The following is a 22,249-nucleotide window of genomic DNA, read 5'->3' as shown; positions in this document are numbered from 1 at the left end:
AAATTAAGAAGTCCTCTGTTGCAGGCAAGAATGCATATCTATATGGGCTTCCATTAGCCCAGGGAATCATGGGATCCATTAACCCATGTAATGACTTCAGTTTCTTGGAGGAAAAAGTCCCAGTTTTAAGTAGATTTCCCTAAAATGTGTTTATAACCCATGTTCCAGTTCCCTTTCAGTCCCACCAGTACCACCACCACCACCCTGCCCTCATCAGAAGCAAGTTCAGAAACGCAGTGAAGCCATCTGACTTGGCTAGGATACATAGATAGTTGGCTTGAGGTGATGATAAGTTCTTAGTCTCTGAAAAAAAAGGCTTTTTATTCCCCGTGAACACTGGCTGTTTGTAAACTTTTGTAACCAGATAAGGAGTTAGTTCATTAACAAGTAAATATAAACACAGTCACTGTACTATTCTTTCTCATAGATGAGCAGCTACTGGCAGAGTCAAGTTTAGAAATAGAGTCAGCTGCTTTTCCATTTTAAGTGGCAGAGCCTTTCTGGTGAACTACCTGCTCTTTTCCCCATGTAAGAGAATCAAGCCCTCTGAAATTGACCACCGTGACAATAGGGAGGCTGCCAGCTCAGGAGGCGGCAAGCATCCCCCTAGAGAAAGGTCTGTCCACTCCTTCCTCAGCATCACACTTGCCCCAAATCTTCATCTAAGGAGTCAGAGGAGAGGCCAATCCACAGAATCAGCGTGGGAGGGGAGGGGAGGGGCTGCCGCTAGTTCACTGGTCCACTTGGGATTCCCAGCTTACACAAAAGCCATGCCCTAAAGCTAGTCCTGTCATTTTGATTTCCAGGATTTCTTAGTCATCTGGCATAGGGAGAACCCTGGGACTTATGCTAGGATTCTGTCAGTCTTCTTGGGTCACCACCCCACTTCAGTATCCTGACAACTCTGAAATTCCCTTTCCATGTAACTGAAAGCCCACGAACCAGCTAGAGAGAGCAGCCTCGGTCAGTCAGACGTGACTCCCAGCAGCAGGGCCTCCACTTTCTGTGGTGGGGGCTGCAGGCTCATGGAGATGGTCTGTCGCCCGGAAAGCCTCCAGGACCTCCCTCTCCCACATCTGAAAGCCCTGCACAGCCCATAGAGAAATGCACTTTACATGCAGTGACAGCAGGGTCTTGGCCATGTCCTTCTGAAGCCGGGTCCCATTGAGGGGCAAGTGGCCGATCTGCTGACCCTGGGCGTAGAGCAGGAAGGTGCCCACGGATGGAGGGGTCACGTCAGGCCGGGGTGTGGGCCGGACCGTGGGTGGAGCGACCGTGGGTATGCCTGCATGGGAAAGGGCAGGAGGGTGTGAGGAGCAGAGGAAAGGAAACAAGGGTGGGTGGGGACAGGGGAAGAAGCTGCTTTCTCACATACCAGACTCTCCAAAAACATCAAAAGTTCTTTACCCTTAACAGATGTGCTCCAGATGTTCTTGAAAGTCTAATTTCTAGGGTTTCTTTTTCCAAGATCAATTATAGAAATCACTGCCAACTACTAGGGATGAAGACAAATCAAACATTTCCCTCAGAACAAAAGCAGGTTTTTGTTTTAAGGGGCAAAAAAATAGAGCCAGTATTGTGTCATTCTCTCTTTGGGGCCCCAGAGTGACACGTGTCCCTTTCACACTGATCTGGGGAGAGGAGTAATTGTATGTTGAAGTTTCTGTATGAACATCTGAGTTCCAGATGTTGTAATTACAGAAACTAATGACAAAGCCAAACATTAAATTCGAATTGGGATCACAGGTGGACCAGATTATAAATCAGTGCAGCCCATTAGCGACTTCTTTCATTGGACTGTTGACCATCACCCACAGCTGGCAGCTTCCCTACAGAAAAACCCCAGTGAAGCTGAGGTGGGGATGGCCCTGGGTGCTTACATGCAGGGGTGGTGCCAGGCTGGGAGCGGGTGCCCTGCACCTCTCTGCCATCTCTGTCCACACACCAGCAGAAGTCACTCTTCCCGTGGCACTGCAGGGGGGTGAAGCGGCCCAGGTCATCGCACTGGGGCACATATTGGTCATCCCTGGGGGTGCCACCATAGTGCTCCAGCAGGTTTTCTCTCCAACGTTCACAGATGGTCTGGGGCCTCTGGGTGGGCTCTGAACAGATGGGGACAAAAAGCCTTTGATTGTGAGCCAAAGACACAGAATGCAGCACATAGCTCAAGATACCCACACCTGGCTTCCTGGCCTTCCTCCGCCTCATGCCCATTAACAAGACCTCAGCCACGCCCCTGGATGCTGGACTGAGCAGTAAAGTATTCCAAAAAGTTTCCCACAGCCCTCAGGAGAAGAGGTTATCTTGATGCTCCTGTCTCCCTGGGCCAGAAGGGTTTGTCGTTAAGGCTCAGTCACATCACAAGAGGCAAGACCAGAGGTGCGGGTTCACTCAGCCTGGGGAGGTGGGTGATCTCACTCAGGCTAGGAGAGGTCTGTGCACCTCCGTCTTCCCATGGCTCAGACCCAGTCATGCTTGGCAGCTCCTTTCTCTTGTTCTCCACATCTGATGCCAAAAAATGTCAGCTGTATCTTCAAAATACATTCAGGACATTTTCCCTTCTCACCACATCCCCCCCATCATCTCATGCCAAGATCATTACAGTAGCCTTTTTATTGGTTTCCCTGCTTCCACCCTCTTTGCTGCCCTCCAGTGTAAACAGTAGCCAGAAAGAATCCTTTTAATACAAAGTCAATTCATGTCAGTGCTTTGGTCAAAACCTCCAGTGGCTTCAAAGAACAAAGTTGGAAACACTACGTTTGGGTTCTAGCACCTACAGTTCCTCTAGGAAAGCAGGAAGATGATGAATAAAATCCTCAGAGCTCAAACCCAATGAACTCAACTACGGACACCAAGTTTGGGGGAAATGGATGCCTTTCAGTTGCCTCTAAAGCTCATCACCCATGGAAAGCAAAGCTTTTTAAGCCCTAAGGGAGAAGGAAAAACTGACTTCCTCACCTAGATGTATCTCAGAGAACCTGGAGAGGGAATGCCTTCCTGAGACACCATCTGTCTCAAGGTGGGATTCCCTGGAGAAGTTCCCAACCCCACCCCAGGTCCACATTCCAAATTCAGAGGATCCACTCTTGGCTCAGGGGATCCCTTGACCAGGCACACCTCTCTGTTTAGAATGCAGACACACAGACCAGTCAGCCTCTGGGAAAAGGGCACCTCACATCACTTGCGTGTGGGCATCCCTCTCATTTCTTACTGTTTGAAGCTACTTCTCAATCCAAGCATGGATTGATTTCTGTTTCTTGTTGGCAGGGCCTTAAATATTTTGAAATCCTGGGCACAGAGTGTTCTCACACCCTGCAAACTGACCCTGTTATGCAGAAGAGACCAGTCAGAAATGGCAGCCAAGGCCAGTCAGCACCAAGAATGGAGTCTGGTCCATGAGAAGTGGTCTGCACCAAAGAATGTGCCCCTCTTTTAGTAATTAACTTCTGTTCTCTTGGCTCTCTTTTGAATCATTGTCCTTTTAACACATGCTTGTGTTAGTAAATGTAAAGAATTCTGAACCATTCCCTTATGACATCCCTCAACCATCTGATTTCTTCAAATCCCACTTGGAGTCAGAACCAAGCTTCTTAAAGAGTAGACCTGAGCAAAGCAGGATTTACCTGCCCTGAGTGTCACTGGAAGCAGGGGTGTGCATTGAGATCAAACATTACCACCTTCTACCTATATGACTCAGAACCATCAATGTCCTGGCCATAACAATTAGTATTATTGAAAGGCTCAAAACTGGTGGTAATTCTCCAGCTCTTCTTACTCTCATATATGAAAAGCCAAGACTAGTATTAATGGAACCCTTTGCAAGTAAAAATGGATCTTTGAAGAGCAAGCTCACAGACATAGGAATTATTTAGCTAAGAGTATCAAACCAATTCCATGTTCTTCACAATAAAGTACTTCTGTATTTTAAAAAAAAAGTTCTCACCTCTTAACAATTCAGCAAGAAGTAGCAGCCTGCGCTTGGCACCAACAGTGAGCACTTGGTATCCACGCCCCACCCAGCCAGTACGTGCTCTGATGGTAACAGACAGGCTCACCATCATGGTTTCAGATCTCATAGGCTAACAAAACATGTTCCTGTGTCTTTTCTGAAGGGGCCCGGGGCAAGCATGATTCCCCAGGGACACATGGACCTGACTAGAGAGGGCTAGGTTATTAGCTTAGAGCAAACCAGCGGGATCCACCCATGAGTGTCATACTTATTTTTCCTATTGATATTAAAACAGCTTTCTGTTTTCTTCAATTCATGAGGCAGAGTGAAGTGATATAAAGTAACATGGAAAGGCTGTTTTTCTTTTAGACAAAAAAGGCTGGTCTGGCAAGATCCTCTAGCTCTAAGATTTCCTAAGCTGCCATAACAGATCTAGAACAATGGCCTCAGCCTGACCTACATGCTCCATTTCAACTTCCAGTCTTGTCCTAGACAGGGTCTAAGGCTGGAGTCCAATGTGTAAGCATGAGCCCCTGTATCACATGGCTATGTTTCTATGTCCCTGTAACATGAATGTGTACACAGGTGTGCACATACCATTCCCATGTTCCTAGGAGGAAGGAGGCTACAAAACGATGGCACATGGCCCAGACTCCAAGGTCTGGGCCATTCTGCTGCTCGAGCCCCAGGCCCAGGCTGGCAAAAGGTTTCCTGCCTGACTGGCTCACCTGGTAGTCTGCAGTTAGGTGGAGTGGAGCCAGGAGGAGTCCGGGTGCCTGGGACTTCATGGCCATCAGGGTCCACGCACCAGCAGAAGCCGGTGCTGCCGTGACACTGCAGTGGCAGGAAGTGGCCCTGCTCATCGCACTGGGGGATGTGGGACCGGTCACCAGGATAGGTGCGCTGAGCCTGGGCATCACGCTGCTGGTGTCCACACGGCTTCGGTCCTGAGGTGGGGTCTTCCGGGACTGGGGATACAAAGGAGGAATAGAAGGCGTTTGCAACCCACCCGTTTTTACCAGCCAACCTCACAGTCTCCTATCTGAGATTTTTTTGTTTTTTTCTATTCTAAAATTGGAAGACAGCATAACATGGGTAAAATACCAAGGCACTAGGAATTGGAGCCCTGGATTCTTATTTTAGCTCTGCCACTATAAAGCAGCCCCTCCCTCAGCCCCCAGGGTCCTTTCACTTCCTGGGTAAAATGAAGAGCAACCCATTTTCAAATATTCTAAGAGACTCTGGAGAAAACAAGTACAACTGCTCATGCCCCAAGGTCAAGAGTTTAAGTCTGAGAAGCACCAGGTCAGTGGCAGTCCTGGACTGCCCAAGCCGGCCAAGTTCTCCTGGAGCAGCCACCATGGAGCTGACTCCCAGCCTAGTAGGGTTTCTGGCTCCTGTTCAGTGAACTTAATCTCAATACTTCACCTAAAAGGCACTTACAAGGCAAAGCAGATCACTAAGGAGTTAACCAGAACTGCTATTAGGACAATGGATGGATCATACTCCAGGCCCGCCAGAATGCTAATAACCAGTGAACTACTAATAAACTAGGCAGCTGGAGATAACAAGAAAAAATCCAGAACCTGGGAAATCCACCAATTAAGGCCTCTGACCAGATAAATCAAGGATGGGCTAAACTGCTGTAGAAAAAAAGCACTGGAGGAGTCAGGAGCTTTCTGTGCCTGATCTGGCCTTCCAAACCTCACCAGGTGTGCACTGGAATCCGTCCCCGTGATATCCAGGCTGGCAATGGCAGGAGAAGGACCCAGGGGTATTGGAGCAGGTAGCCAAGGGGTGGCATCTGTTTTCCAAGCATTCATCCACATCTGCAGAGGTCAGGAACAGGCGCAGAGAGAAAGGGAGGGGAGGAAGGAACAGCATGACTTCACTGCACAGAATCTGTGTGACTATGTGGCTGTAGTGCATGTGGATCAACAATGAGGAGTCACCTTCAGACCTCTGGACATGAGCAGGAACATGCTCACGCCAAGGGGCAAGCTTAATAGCATGAAGTCAAAGGGCATGTGGGTTAACCTATTAGACTAAGAATGTTTAGTGTAGAAATCAAACATATCTGGTCACTTCCAGAAAAAAAAAAACCTGTGGCATCTTTCACCTATGGTGAATTCCAGGAAGTTATTACCTTTGAACAAATCTTTATGCTATAAATGATTCATTTCCTTGCAGTAACACTACAATAAATATATGTAAGAATAGTTCTTTGCCTTTTGTTCTTGGCACCATTTCCCGATAGCATTGATTTGCAGATGCAGAGAAGCCCACTGAGGCTTCAAATACCTTTTCAACCAAGAAGCATATTCAATCTTGCCTAAGTAGGACACAGTCCCACTATCCAGAACACCTAATTAATCAGAAATTTTCTTTACTTTCCACTTTTAGAAGAAATAGAAAAGTATAAGAAAAATATTATCAGAGGTTTTGTAACAACACATAATGAAAATCCAAACTTGTCAGGCTTATTGGTACAAACAAGTCAGGCCCGATGCTTGCCACACGGGGATTATTTCTTATTGTTCAAAGCTGCAACATTCAAACAAAAGCCAATTTATATTCGTTTTATTTACTGAAATAAGCACATGAGGACAACAGCAAGGCACCACTCTCCTACTCGACCCTCCCCCCAAAAGAAACCTTTGAGATAAACTATAAAAACCAGCGCCCAATGGTTGAGATAAGCTATCTTCAGAGACAGGAAGTCTTCCTGAGTAAGGGCATAAAGGATGTAAGTCTGATCAAGGCTTCACTGAAAAGAAAACAAAGTAGTCATATCCATGATAACATCCAAAAAATGTTTTTAAAATGTGTGAATAGGAGAAAATATGGGACGATCATTGTGAAACCTAGAAAATGGGGAGCCCAGAAGAAGTGAACTGCATCAATTTGGTACAGCCCACAGCAGAAGCACATCAACGCCAGAGACATACACCCCTGAAGTTGGCACGAACCAGCTGGGGCACAGGGGCTCCTTGCCCATCCTCCTCTGACCCAGATGAAATTTCCTCTAGGGTTATCAGTGCCACCCTTGGTGTGACCTACCTCACTGAAGTACCTTCCTGTCACTAAGGGGCTTTCCAATGCCAGTAGCGGTCACACTAGACTTGAAACACAGACCTTCTGTTCACAGGAGAGCAATCTCTTACATTGTGGTTAGCAGGTTAAGGTCATGCTTATCCTCAGTCTCAGGGAGGTCCCGTCAATATCAATTGGCTTCCTTAAATAAAAGAATCCCGAACACTCGACACAACCAAGTTTAATGCCATGCAGAGCCTCTGCCCAGGTGAGCAATTAGCCTCCCTGGCCACCTTCCCTTCCATCTACAAGTAGTTGTAAATTCATCCACAAGGTTAAAAACAAACAAGGTTTTCTGGTTAGCTCCTTGGTTAACCAAAAATAAACCAAATAAAAACAATTACAACAGAAACTTTACTTCCAGACTAATCAATGTGGGTTCTATATTGTCATATTTAATTACCTTGAGTTTGGCTATCTGTAGATAAAGGACAACTCAAATGCCTAGTTGGGCAGAGCTGGCAACCATCCAGTTTCTTGGTCCTGGAAGAGGCTGCATAATTGGCTGTAAAACCAAAGCTGTAAAATTTTACATCCAGCCAAATGTAGGAAATCAAAACTATTCATAATACATATGCTAAAAGTACTTCTCATGCTAACAGGAACCCCAGGGAATGAATGACAGGAAGCAGGAATTCCTGAGACACAGGGCCTATTTCTAGAACCCATGGATCAGTTTCTTGTGATTATTTCTGGACTCAGAGAAAGGGGACTCCCCAGAGGTACTTGTTCTTACAGCTTGTGGCCTAGGATTCTGATCAGACCTGAAAGAGTGGCCAGCCTCCCCGCAGATACTAAAGACCCTGTGACGCAGCAACTGTTATGTCTCTGAAGAGACAGAAAGCATCACAAGTGGGATACTCCGGTCCCCCTAAAGCTAGAGAGGGTTAAGTCTCCCCAGAGAGCAGTCCTTGAGGCCTCCTTGGAAGACCTCACACCATGATAGAAACTGGAGTCCAGACAGCCACTCCGGGACCTGAACCCAGAGCAGGCCACAGCTCCTCCTCGGAAGCACAAACACACAGGGGTCCTGGGGGAACCAGAGCTTTGGGGTGAAGAAGGAGAGCTCTTCCCTGTTTAACAGGACATCAAGTGTCAGGAGAGAAAGTGTGAAAAGACTTTCAGCCCCTTGGCAAGGGAGGAGCTTCCCCTGTTGTGCCATTGCGGGTGTTGGGGGCTGTCATGTGTGTCTAAGAGCTGTCGCCGGCAGCGGCCGTTAGAGCACTAGGCGGAGACAGCAGTGTTCAAGGCAAAGTAGCATTCCTTTCCCACTCACATAGTGAAAGATGGCCCAATTTCAGTATAATTCTCCATTCTGTCATCTATGAAGCTGGTAAAAACTGTTTGGAAATGTGTTTAAACTCTTCCATTTTGAGTCCACGCTTTGGAGCTTCAACATTCTTCTCACTGCCTTAATTCTGAACCCACACTCAAAACCAGCTGAAATCCCTTCAAAACAAACCCAGCCACTGGACTGGAGCTTTCTCCTCCCACTGCCATCCTGCTGCCTGGTTTACTGAACCACACAGTGAAATTTCCTGGTGCTAATGAACCTCAGCCCCATGCCGGACCCTAGGAAAGGCTTTGGCTGGCAAGGCCTCCCTCCCCACCATTCAGCTAAGCACCCCACTGGTTTTGCCCCTGTGTGGCATGCAGTAGTGACTCCTTCTCTGGGACCTTTGAGCCTAATCAACTTCTTCCTTTCAAGCATGTTCTCTTTTCTGTGGCTGCACCAACTTTACAATACCTTAACCAGAATCTTTGTTCTTAGAACAGAAAACCTGAGAAAGAATAATATAAGTGCCTCTCCCAGAGCAATGATGGCTCTGAGGAATGGCCCATCTGTTCCTCAGTTCACACGTGCTCCTCCCTGGGAGGTACCAACTCAGGACAGTCTGCCTTTCAAGTCACCAAGATCTGTAAGGACAAATTTGCCAAGATCTATAAGGACAAATTTGCCTGAGAAATATCTAGCTCTCTCCAATACAGGGACCCAGACTGAGGGAAGCTGGAAGATTTAACTCTGCTTGGATAACAGCAATTCCTGTTGTCACTCAGACTAGATTGAAAACCCAAAGCCAACTACAGCCTCTCCAGGGAACCTGGTTTGTAACAAACTGGCTGGAGAAAAACCCACACACCCTTTTATTGCTAGTTTGATGAAGTAAAAAAAAGTGTGTGTGCTTCAAGAATACACATTGTCCATAAAACAGAGCCTTTATCTCTATTTTTTTCCTATTTCTGTGGTCACTGGGCCACATGCACACTGGGGCATGCCTTTAAAGATGCATACGCACACACATACTTATATGCTTATCTTGCAAGTCACCTTCAAGATGGGCTTAGCCTGATTCATGCATGGCATAGGTATTAGAAAAATGACTTCATTCTCTACTACCGCACAGTCTGAAAACATGGCAGACAACCACATGGTAACTGACATTGAGAGGCAGCCTCTAAGGGTCCCCAAAGAGGCCCTATCTCCTAGTATCTTCAATCTTATATGACCCACCAGCATCTGACCCGTGCAAAAAAGCAATAACCAGGGGACGTCATTTCTGTGACTGTAACTTCTATCTTGTGAGCAGATGTTTTACCACTGGCGTTGATGAAGTAAGTAACCTGTTGGAGAGGTCCACGTGGCAAGAAGCTGAAGGTCACTCTAGGCAACAGCCAGTAAGGACCCAAGGCTCTCAGTCGTCAGGGAACTAGATCCTGGCAATGACCATATGAGGATCCTTCACAGTTGGGCCTTCAGATGAGACCCTGGGCCTGAGACCCCTTGATTGCAGCCTTGTGAGTATTTGAAAGCAGAGGACTGACCTAAACCATTCCCAGCCCCTGACCTATTGAAAATAAGTGTATTATTTTAAGCTATTTTTTAGGGTAATTTGTTATGCAGCAATAGATAACTAATACACTAGGGAAACAACCTATGGGTTTGACAGATTTTTAAATTTGTGTGTTCCCGAGAGAATCCCAAAAGTAGAGAACCAGAGGTAAAATAGGGGCAATTGAAAATGGCAGAAATCAAGATGGCAGTATCAACGAAGAATGGCAATTCTCTGAACTTGGAAAACTAGCCAATTTCAGGGCCGTAATATGACCCCAAAAGGTAACTAAAGTTTTACAGGACAAGTAGAAGTTAAAAGAAGGGAGAGAGAGGGTTTCTAGAAGAGATTAGGATAGCATTAAGGGGCTAAGAAGCATCTAAATTCAATTAACATTCTGATTAGTAACACTGAGCAGATCTAAGCTGCAGTTAATTTCAAGTTGTTCACTTTAAATCAACGTTTTAAGGAATTAAATACGTTAAAAGCACTCTGTCTGCTGACCTGAGCAACCAGATGTTTAAATATGAAATGCTACTGACAAGATTTTTCTCTGTATGCATTCTCACTTCTTAGAGCCAGTAGTGTGATATACTGAACTGAATGATAAGTTCCATGGGTATGGAAAAAGTAGTATTTCCACTGTGGGGCTTAACAGAACCATGAGGAATTTGTGTACCTCATCCTGACCCCATAAACTGTAGAGGGTACCCTCTGTCTGTAAAGAATATCTATTACAGATGGAGCTCTTTGGCTGGTCAAGTGGGATGAGCATCTGTGAATTCCAAGTCTGCTTCATTCTAATTTCAGAAATATTTTGTCTAACATTGGGGGTGTTTTTAGGAGAAAAAAAAAGTGGGGGTGCTGAACTGAGCCACAGCTTTGGATCATTTCAATATAAACTGAATTTTCAAGAAAACCATAGAGCAGAGCTCCTGTACAGCAAGAGTTCAGAAAATCCCAAATAGCCCACCACATGTGGAAGGGGATTCTGTCAGTAACACATGGCCTCAGCCTGCTGCCTGGTCAGCCTGCCCTGCTGAAACCAGAGGGAAAAGGAACAGGAGGAGGATGAGAACCAGGCTCCTGGTGAGGCGCAGGGCCCATGCTATGTAGATCTGTGAGGAAGCTCCCAGGACTACACGGCTCTTCTGAGTGCATGCGCTCTGCGGGCTCAGATGTATGGGGCAGCTGCAAGCAGTGATATGAGGAGAGCAGAAGGGCCTGTTGCAGGGGCATATTCCCCCAAACAGACCCTTTTCCATGTCACACCTCCTTCCCATCACTCTCTCATTCCGAGTCATTTTACCATACGTTTGTGTGCCTTCCTGACAGACAGCATGAAATTCAGTTTTAATTCAATCACATGTTGCTGGGTCGTTCTGAGAAAGCTTCGTGGGTTAGATTCCAGATTAACCCTATCTTAAAGTGCTATCAATGCCATGTTCACCAACACTGATACCCAGAGAATTATGCTTAGGTTTTCAACAACAATCTCACCTATTACTTCTAAGTTAAATTTGAACAGTTAGTCCTGCCTTCCAGTTGAGAGATTTTATAAACTACTGTAAGAAGTCTCCATGGTAGGTAGATTCCTGGGATGAAAGTCTGAGACTTAGGTATGCCTTTTATACCTGAGTGCTTCCTTCTCCCTAGTCCTCCTCTCTCCAGAGAGAGAAGAGGGTGAAAAAAAACTAGAAAGAATTGAATGTATGGTTAGAGGTTGCTTAAAATATCACTTCAACCAGGAGAAAAGCAACTAAAATGTCACACAGGTTCAACCGGAAGTGCTGAATTAAGCCGAGACAGAGAGGTAGAGACGTCCTCACAGGAGAGGAGACCCTCCCGGAGCCCCTCCAGCCTCCACCAGCTCCAGGAGCAGAAGGTTCTCGGTGGCTGCCCCAGCTCCAGGAGCGGCTCCACCCAGTGCAACCACATCTGCTCCACAATATGGCCCAAAGGAAGTCCCCCTTCCTGACTCAGAAGACACCTTTTCTCTCTCTCTTGCGGCAATCCCAAGGCTGCGTGAACCAAGGAAGGTAGCAGTTCTTTCTGAGAGAGGACCCGGCTGTGGACATGACCATGTACCCGCAAGGCGACCTTCCGAGCCACGGAGGCTGACTCACCGGTACAGTGGTGCCCATTGCCGGCATAGCCCGGCAGGCAGATGCAGCTGAACGTGCTGCCTCCATGGTGGATGCACCGGGCCTGGCCAACAGGAGCACAGGTATGACTACCATCCTCACAGGGGTTGGCAGGGGGCGCAATCACTGGAAAGAGAAGAGGCAGGGATGTCCAGGAGCTCAGGCCTGCATGTGGATGAGCCATGCTCCTCCCAGGGTGACCTGCACGCCACCAGCATGGGGACATTTGGGGGCTTATAAGGCATGCAGGTTCTCAAGCCTCAACGCAGAGCCCGTGAATCAGAATCTGACATTTAACAAGACTTCTGGATGGTTTGCACGAACACTAAAGTTCAAGACATGCTTGATCTAGGTTTGTGGTTAAAATACTAGGCATGGTGATTAGTCATCAAAATAGTCTCTGATTACAGTTTATAACTCCAGAAATGTTACACACGCATTTCTACACACACATGCTCCAAAACACACACAGTTTCTATGATCACTGCTACTTTTCATCCCACTGGAGTAAAAAGTCTATTTTCTCTATCATCATCTAGCTCTACCAGTGGGGTGAATTTGGAATCCTAGTTCTTTAAGTTCCTATTTAGGGCCAAAGTTTTTTTTTTTTTTAAGAACCCTAGAAAGGGCATGTTTATTACAGATGGAGCTCTATGCCTGGTCAAGTGGGACAAACATTTTTGAATTACAAATCCATTTCATTCTAATTTGAGAAATATTTGACCTCTATCTAGAGCTGGTGGTATTTATTAGAGGTTCACAGTTTTGTTACATAACTGGGCCAACTACCAAGATACGTGGTGAACATCTTCAGTAATTCAACACTAGAAGTATCTGTTGAAAAGAAAACATCAACAACAAAACAAAAAACAAAGAAAATAGAGTCAAACTAAGTCATAGCTTTGGATTATTTCAATGTAAATTGTCTGTTTTCTACAAAACCATACAGCAGAGCTTCTGTACAGAGGAAGAAGAAATACTAATGAATCAAAGAGTAAAATTTAGCACCATTTAGCCCAAAGGGAGTGATTCTGGCACTCACAGATGCAAGTGTGCCGGTCATCTGCAAACTCATAACCACCCCGGCATTCACATCGGTAGCTTCCTGGCAAATTGATGCACACAGAGTTGGGGCCACAGCGATGGAAGCCAGTTGCACATTCATTGACATCTAAGAAGTAAGAACAGAGAAGGGCTGCTTCAGTCACAGATCCCACCAATGGAAGGTCTGAAAATAGTATTTTCTCATTACTTGGAGGCTTCAATAGGACTAAGAGTTAGTGGACTAAACAGGAATCAAAATGCAGGATTTCTAAGTGTCAGATATTCAATGCATGTTGCAGTTCACGATAAATAATAAACATGTATTCAAGCCATTCAAGTATAAACCACAGGGAGAAATATCCTGAATAAATATTCTGAGAATTCTTTAAACATTAAAAAAACTGAACATTTAGAAGAAAAACAGAGAAACAACTTTTCTTTTAAAACATGAAGAAATTTCTGCTGCTTTCTGGGGTATAATAAGTGAAAGAAACACAATGTCTGGAATCCAAAATAACCAGAAAACATGCTTTTATAGAAAATGTTAGAAATCATATAGGCTTAAAATTATAAAACTTCGGAAAACCAAATATCCAGGAATAGCAAAAGAAGTCGTCTTTTCAGAGCCCCAGCTGCAAATACTCACCTCTCCAAACTATCCTCTCAAACCTAACCAGAATATGCTTTGGTTTTTAATCACTATTTTGAGATTAACAACTGCTAAACTCATCAGCCAATGGAGATCACCAAGAAGACAGCTGTCTTCTGTAAACATAATGCTGGAGGACTTCATGAACCAACACAAGGCACACAGCTCTTACCAGCACAGCTCCGTCCATCTCCCTGGTACCCAGGTGCACACTCGCAGGTGTAGTCTGTACCTGTCCCTGGATGGCACTGAGCTGTCGTGTCACATGCGTGGCTACCATCATAACAGGGATTCACTGGGGCAGGGTCTGAGTCCTCTGCGTGGGTAGAGGATGTAAAAAACAAAAGCACAATCTGGCTATTATAAAGAGAATGGCACAGAAGGAAGGAGATCAAAGAGTCCTTGCAATTGATTGCATACCGTGTTCAAAGAGTCCTTGCAATTGATTGCATACAGTGTTCCCGGCCCACCCAGTGACTTTACTAAATGATTAACATCCAGAAGGAGGATGGATTATCTGCATTGCAGTTTTAAATTCCACAATGGCTTTCTCTTGCTTACTCTATAGACAACGAACTTTTCTGGCTCACAGGTTTGTGTGCAGGGAGTAAGAATATTCAACACATGGAATCTTCTTAAAGCACTTTTGGTCTATCACCTCATGTGATTCTTGGGATGATTTGCTGAGGTGGCCTGTTGTCCCCATTACAGGTAATTGTTTTTTACAGATAAGGAAAGTGAGAGATATTGGGGGACAAAAACTTCCCAAGTCTACAAAACCAGGGAGGGGTAGAGCAGGGACTCATGACCAGAGTTTCTGCTTCTAAATCAGGTGTTCACTCACTAAAATTCACTATTTTATGGTTCAAAATTAATTTTTTCACTGTTTACTTTTTGGGATTAACCTTGCCACAGACCCACCCATCCACTAGGTAGTGATGACTATTAACATCTGAAATCTTTTCAAAAGAGCTTTGTTTCTAGACAGATCATAATAATGACACCCATTGAGCATGTATGTGCCAGGCACTGTTCTAAACCCTTTACATATCAGTTTACCTCCCACTAAATCATCATGACTACACTGTGAGGAAGGTATTACTGTCATTTTCATTTTCACTGCAGCACAGAGAAGTCAAGTAATCTGCTGAAGCTCATACAGTCAGAAGAGGTGGCTGGAGCTGGGACAAAAAGCCTGGCAGTCCAGAGCCTGTGCTTTCTGCCCCCCCCACCAGAGGAACTTTGTAAAGTTATCCAATCTAAGCAAAGGACACAGAAACGGTGGTGTGGGAAAGCACTCCGGACAGCCAGGCAGTGTGAATCTGTTAACCTTGGCAGCACTTCCATTTACTTCTAACTCCTCAGGTTGTAACATGGGAATAACGGTAATGCTTACATCTGCTAGACGGCTCCAGAAAATAAAGAAAACCCAGCATAATGTATGTGCAAGGCAATTCCCCCTCTGGCCCAGTTCCCAGTGACTGTGTTCCTCTTGCCTCTCAGTGGGGCCGCGGCTTTCCTCACTCAAGTTTTCACTCTGTCTTAGTGCCCAGAATTAATTTTGATCGGGCCAGGAGCCCCACCCAAACCACCCAGACTCTACATCAAACCATCTCTGCTTCTAACGGAACTCTAAGTCAGGAAAACTTGGGCGTGTGCTTGTACCTGAGGCCCTGTCCTGATAGCCCACCCGCTTAGTACACTCCGAGTCCTTGCTCCACAGCCCTCACTGTTCTGGCAGCCAGCATTGTGGCATCTGTAGATAGACATTGGCAGCACTGCCCCCCCACCCCCAGATTCCTTCTCAATTCACGAGCTCACCCATGTCTCCCCACCACCCTTACCTCATGTTGGTGGGGTGTGGGGGACAGGGGCAGACTTGCCCAAAGTAGCTCCTAGTCTAGACCCAAGCACTTGCTGCTGTTGCCTGCCTCATGGACTGACTTCTCCCAGTCCTTTAGGATATCTGGCCCCCTCCCCAGGACTTGCCCCGCTGCCCACACTGGGACTCTTGCAGTTTCCTCTATTAGTCTGCTGAGTCCTAAGGGGACCCCATTGCTTCCCGGTAGACTTCTCCCATTGCTTCTTAAGAATAACTACCACGTGTTCCTGCAGTGGAAACACCTCATATTATCGAGTCCCTTATTATGGCCTAAAAAAAGAGGGCCCTGATTGACCCTTGGGTCACCTCGATGCTGCTGGCTCGAGTAACAGAACCTTGGCCAGGGAAAGACCAGCAAACAGCTCCAGCACTTTTTAAACCTGATGAGCTTAGTCAGCATAAGCCCAGATCCCAAATCACATAGATATGCCTGGATGACCCTCATCCCTCCCTCTGGATCTCTTGGCAGATGGGACAGAAGCGGCTTGGGGGTAGCGAAGACAGGTTCCTGAGTCAGTGCCCAGCATGTGCTACGGTTAAGGACAACAGGGTCACGTCCCCACAGAGGCCTAATATAAGACAAGAACCTGGTTATCCCCCACTATTATTTCACCATTTTAGAAGAAGATTCTATACAAAATGCCTGGCCTACCCAGCCAAAGGGGGAAGTCAGCTTCAAAACGTTTTAATATATAAATACTAATGCTTAGCTTTCTTGTTCAGTACTTGCCAGCACCAAATTTTCACCGTGGCACTTTCCAGCAAAGATCAGTGAGTATACATGGATATCAAGAGCTTAGCACTCTGCTAGGCATTAAAAGAAAATTTATAAAGGCAACACCAGGTTGACCTGCAAAACTTGGACAGGATACACCGGCCTACCTGAAATTGAGGAAAAAGTATCTATAATTATATGATACTGATTTAATACATACTTCACAAAAGGACCAGTCACATAATTTGCAAAGCCAGTGCAAAATGGAAAGGGGGAGCCCCTGATTCAAAAATTACGTTTCAAGATGAAGATGGTAGAACATTAAGCCAAGCTTACAGCCCTTCTGAGCTCAGGGCCCTGTTCACTGCATTTGGTTTCCAAAAACATTATTTTAAGAATACATTTCTAAAACCATTGGGTTATTCATTCTCTATGGCTTACTAACTTTTTTCCTATTTTAGTAAGAATAGCGGTATCCTTCTTAAGACATTTTCTGTTTCACTCTTAGCCTCTTAAACAGCTTGACTCTCTGACAGAGGATCTGGAATTAATTTACTAATTTAATCATCAGGGGAAGAGCAGTTTTCCTTAAAGGAACAGTCCGGTCAGCTTCACTGCACAGCCTCTGCCCAGAGTCTCCCCAACCCACTGAAAGGACCTCAAGTGGGGGCAAGGGCAGGAGGCATTCCTGGATCCTGTTCTATGACCCCACAAAAGACAGCCACCCCACAGCTCAGACACCTGGGGAGGGGCAGGGGCCACAGGCTCCAACGGCTCCCTGGGCAGCTGGAGGCCACGGGCTCCCACAGCAGGTGGGGCAGCTGTGTGGTCACAGGCATTCCAGCCAGATAGTCACTCCCTCTGGAACACGGGAAAGACTTTAAGATCATATTGCTATGCACTGAGAGCAGGAAAGAAAAAGATTTTGTTTTTGCCATTTTCCTTTCTGTTTTTTCTCTCCCCACCCACCACCCACCGTTTGCTCTCCTATTCAGGGAGAATGGACCGCATTGCTGTGGGGTGGATGAAGCAGGGGGCCAACTCAAAGGGGTAAGAACACATTCCCTCTTTTGAAATCTTGTCTAAATGCCAAGGCAGTCCGAGGCCAGGGGAGTCTGTGTGGAGAGGCGCCGTGAGGGACTCTGAGGAGGGCCTGGGGCCCGGCTGGAGTCTCACCCACAGCTTTCCAGCTGTGACCAGGCAAATTACTTCATATCTGCACCTCGGCCTCTGGAAACTGGAGATGATAATCCCCCTCCTGGGGAGGAGTTGTGGTGGGGGTCAACAAGCTAATTTATGAAGGTACTTAGGACAGCCCTTGGCACCAAGTAAACCTTCCTTTACTGTTATTATTAACTTTTATTCTTTGACTTGGGTGGAAGAAAAAATCATATGAAATTCTAAAGACAAACTAGCAACTTGGTACAAGTTTGCTGACTTTCTCTGACCCTTTGTAACTCCCATTCGTATGTTTTTCTAGGAAAACTGTACCCAGAGATCTATCTTTTCCCTACGTGATTCAAGAATCTGAATGGGGTTCCATGGCCTGGAGGACTCTTCCACCAACTGCTGTTTTTATAGATCAAATGCCTATACCATGAGGGGCTGAACTGCACATTGAAAGGTGAAGGTTGTTTCCACAGTTGTTTCTCTTTAAATCTCTCCTTGAGAAATTGACAGTAACAAGTTTTCTCTCCTACTAATGTACATCAATTTCTCTAAAACCAACTGATATTTTCATTAATTCACTACTTTATAATCCTACCTTTGGACACCCTGTGCCTGAGCCCCAAGTTTTCTAAAACAAAACCACCCACCCACCCAAACTAGCATTCAGAGTTCTCATGTCACATCACTTCTGCCTCCTAGAAGAGTCTAGTCCTCTTACTTTATATAGAAATACAATTTTTTGTAAATTGATCTTGTATCCTGCAACCTTGCAGGGTTTATTAGTTCTAACAATTTAATGAATTCCTTAGATTTTCTACATATAAGACCATGTTATAGAAGAGAGATAATTTTACTTCTTCCTTTCCATTCTGGATGCCTTTTACTTCATTTTCTTGCCTAACTGCCCTGCCTATAAATTCTAGGATAGTGTTACATAGAACTGGCAAGAGCAGACATCCTTGTCTTATTCCTGTTCTTAGAAAGAATCCAGTCTTTTCCTCATTAAGTATGATGTTAACTTGTAGTTATATTTTGTTTATTTTTCCCAGACACTGGCTCTTTGTCCCACCTTGACTTAGTTACAATGTCACTTCCTTGAGGGACATCTTCCCTGAACCTCCAGACTAGGCTCACAGCACCCCGTGCTTACACAATTATAACAAATATTTGTCAACATCATCCTCCTTCTTAACCTCCCACCTCGTTCACAGGTGAATCCTCAACACAACTGGCCCACACACTCGGGTGTCACCACAAGTCAGCTGCATGCATTATGCTCTATTCCTGAGCTTGGCAGGGACCTTGTTCTAAAAGCTCCATTCCTACCTCTGTCTCCACCTCAAGAACAGGACCCTGCTTTATTCTTCTTTACACCCACCTAACACAGAGCCTGGCACTCAGTAACCCTGGATAACCTCTGAATTGTTCTGAGGCTACTCAAAAAGGAATGAAGAAAGGAGGTGAGATGTAAGTTTTGTCCAGCAACAACAAAAAAAGGAAACTGTACCTTCAATAGGGCCGATTTGATTGGTCACAGCAAATCTCAGCACTCCTTCTTCTTCGGTGTACAAAGCAAAGACGCGATCCACATTCAGCTGCTGGGTGGTGGGGACAGCCTGCTGTCTGGGGGCATGCCTGCAGGCTTGGTAGGTGATGTTCTGGCGGACCCGGTAGGACCGCGTTTGGTTGGTGGCACCAAACGTGAGAGAGTAGTCTCTGGAACTTGTAGAGGTCACAACTGCAATAGACATTCAGCCAAACCAGTAAATTTTTAAAATATTCAGTATGTTTTTATGTGGGGTGGGTTTTTCTGCAGTTTTCATCTAATTCCTGGAGTGTGTTCCCTAGGGAAGTTCCTCGGTCTGTATGGAGACCTGCACAGCACCCCCTAGAGGCTGAGTGGATGCAAAGCGGAAATGCTGAGGAGGAGGCAGTGCATCACTGCTGTCGTCTTTGCAAAGAATGAATGCTATCGTGTGCCAGCCCCCAAGGGCTCTATATGCACGGCCTCACTTACTCCTCACAAAAGCCAATGAGGTGGACCCTGCCATCATGTGTGGAGAGCCTTACTGAGGTTAAGAAGTTGTCCAAGTTTCAAAGCTGGTATGTGGCAGAGCTGGACTGGAACTCAAGTTGGCCTGACTCTACACCTCAAGTTTTCAACAATCCATTGTCTAGGTAGCACGAGATGACAGCTGCCAACACTTTACACTTAAGTTTGAAGAGTTCCAGGGCTTGTTTCTCTTAGTCTGAGTTGGGAGCCAGGCCAGTTCCCTGGTCATCAGCTCTCCTGTGCCCCATCCAGGTCTCTGCTGCCTGTTCTCCCCTTACATCTCTTGCCCAGCTTCCAGCTCTCACAATCCCGGAAAAGCAAAGAAGCCCAGAAGGAAAGGAACACCTTGCAGCACACCTCTGGGCTGCAGGGCAGCAACTGTGACTCGCAGGATCTTGCGTTCAGGTGCTCTTTTACAGAACACACCCACTTTACACAGATCTACCACATGGCGAAGATAGAAAAGGTGTTATTCTAAAGATGAGAAAATAGGTTTTCAGCTGGTAAGTGACCATATTCCCCACATATCTTAAACCACACTCTTTGATATGAAAACCTATCTTCTGACTTCCAATCTGCTGTTAGTTTTACAATACTGTGCAGCATCTCTGATTTTAGAGCAGGCTGAAACAAGGTTGCAGGATGAGTATAAATTCCAATCATCAATATTTTTCCATGGCCCAGAGAGCAGGATGGTTAAAAACTGTCTATAATCACACCATCCCTAACCACCTCCATAGACAAAGTTGTTGCTGACTGCGTTAATATTATGATTTGGAAGTACTGGATAGGGAAATTGATATTCTTATATATACCAGTGGGCACTTCTCTCATACTAGGTGTCTAATAAGAGTAATACTAAAAATGACACGGAGCTCATTGCCTGTGCCACACACTGTTCTAAGGACATCCATGTGAGACATGCACTATCCCCGTCTTACAGATATGGAAACTGGTTACACACACCTGAGTCTGAGTAGTGGTAGAGCTCCTTGTAGGGAGCTACTTGGGCTGTGAAATTTGCTGGGATGTACGGCACCTGGCCCTGAATGTTTGTCTTAATGCTCAGATAGTTTTCTGGATCAAGTCCCTCAGCAGTTTGAGTGATTCGAACTGTCTCCTCTCCCGGGTAGAAAGTAACTTCCATGTCATGGATAAAGGCAGCACCTAGAGAGGGAAAGAAATTCAGCACAAGGGTGAAGAAAGACCTTGCATCTCCCCACAATAACTACCAGGGCATAATTCCACCCCCAACTTCTACTGCTGCTAGTCACAGTGCCTAAGAAGCTCATCTGATACCCAAGACTAGGTACTGTCAGCTGTTGATTTCCTCAATTCCCCAAATTTTCTTTCCAAGAGTGTGGTTTCGTGCTACCTCATCTCACACTGCTTCCCTTTGTAGGAGGTTTTTCTGAGAGAAATAAACTCCTGGAACATCCTTTACCTTTCTAAGGTAGCCAAACTTTGCAAAATCAAACAAGCAGAAATACTGAGGACATGCAGTTAAATTGGAATTTCAGATAAATAATTAACACATTTTTAGTATAAGCATGTCCCATACAATATTTGGGGCACACTTATACTAAATTATTCAAATTACTTATTGCTTATCTGATACTCAAATGCAACTGGGTATTTTCTTGATCTACTTTGACTCAAGGTTTTATTGAAAACCTTTGGTGAAAAGCAAGAGGCTACAAACAGCTATAGAGCTCTATGGCCGTAGGTGGAGGAAGAACGTCTCTCTCAGCATTTTGTGTGCAATAAAGATAAATCCATGAGGACATAAGCTTTTTCAGATGGGGGGGTGAGACAGACAGTTCTCTGGGTCACTCCCTTCCTTGTGAAGTGAAACCATCTTTAGGTGCCCTGCAGTTACCATTTGTGCATCCCTATTTGACAGCTTTGTATATAACAACTCAACTGAAGCCTGACAACTGAAAACCATTTTCAACAAACTGCAGTGAGAGAGCATCAATGCTCCAGATGGAATTGTCCTACTTCTCAGGACAACGTGGAGAACATTTAGAAGACATCAGACTTTCAAAAACAGTCCTGTGAGGCCAGGCCATCCCCAAATACCTCCAGATGGAAAACTGCACAGCTGCGGCTCAGAACACTGAACAGACAAATCCACTTTCGCTGAAGTCAAACCCAAGTTGCCATGCCACCAAGACAACAATGACCTTCAGGCGCCTCAGAGGCCTTACTCACCAGTGAGGCTGAAGCCGTTCTCCCAGCCTGGCTTTTCTAAAGCAAAGAGCCAGCCAAACAGGCCTCCTATTGGTGTGAGTGGGAGAAGGGCCTGGGCCGCAGGCTGTGGGATGTGGCTGATAGCTGTGTAGGCTCTGCCATCATTGCCCACGATGTAAGCATGCAGGTCCACATCAGCAAAGTGCACAGGTATGTGGCCCACATGGAGGTGGCCACTCACTTTCCCATTGACTCGGTGAGGTGCCCCTAAAAGACAGGAAATCCAGTTGACCTTGGCCACATCCATGCTGGGGATGGGCACACAGATAAAAATTCCACCGACAGTTCTCACAACTCAATCTTTAGCCACTGTTCACAATCCCCTAGCCAACCAATTATCCAAGTACAAAACAGATGTGTTTTCAGTCTCTTTTGTCCCATGCTCCCTGTCTCCCATCCACTTTGACTCTAATGAGTTGGCAAATAGGAAGAAACATTTCTGCTTAATCCTCAAACTGGGAAATCG

The 22,249-nt window shown here is 45.7% G+C and overlaps 1 protein-coding gene across 1 annotated transcript in view; it reads right to left on the bottom strand.

The window, feature by feature from the left end:
- NID2 (nidogen 2) overlaps positions 1-22,249 on the bottom strand; it is a 53,022-nt gene that overhangs the window by 5,614 nt on the left and 25,159 nt on the right. Inside the window, exons 6-15 of the mRNA XM_017658709.3 lie at positions 21,745-21,990; positions 20,497-20,697; positions 18,985-19,215; positions 13,883-14,026; positions 13,060-13,188; positions 12,000-12,143; positions 5,659-5,778; positions 4,678-4,917; positions 1,881-2,102; positions 1,116-1,285 (exon numbers count right to left, since the gene is read on the bottom strand). Of these exons, the coding sequence (XP_017514198.3) occupies positions 1,116-1,285; positions 1,881-2,102; positions 4,678-4,917; positions 5,659-5,778; positions 12,000-12,143; positions 13,060-13,188; positions 13,883-14,026; positions 18,985-19,215; positions 20,497-20,697; positions 21,745-21,990 (1,847 nt within the window). The remainder of the gene's footprint in view (positions 1-1,115; positions 1,286-1,880; positions 2,103-4,677; positions 4,918-5,658; positions 5,779-11,999; positions 12,144-13,059; positions 13,189-13,882; positions 14,027-18,984; positions 19,216-20,496; positions 20,698-21,744; positions 21,991-22,249) is intronic.

The sequence above is a fragment of the Manis javanica genome, chromosome 8 (assembly GCF_040802235.1).
Source record: "Manis javanica isolate MJ-LG chromosome 8, MJ_LKY, whole genome shotgun sequence".
In the NCBI taxonomy this organism is placed as follows: domain Eukaryota; kingdom Metazoa; phylum Chordata; class Mammalia; order Pholidota; family Manidae; genus Manis; species Manis javanica.
This window is presented reverse-complemented; position numbering and strand designations above follow the sequence as displayed.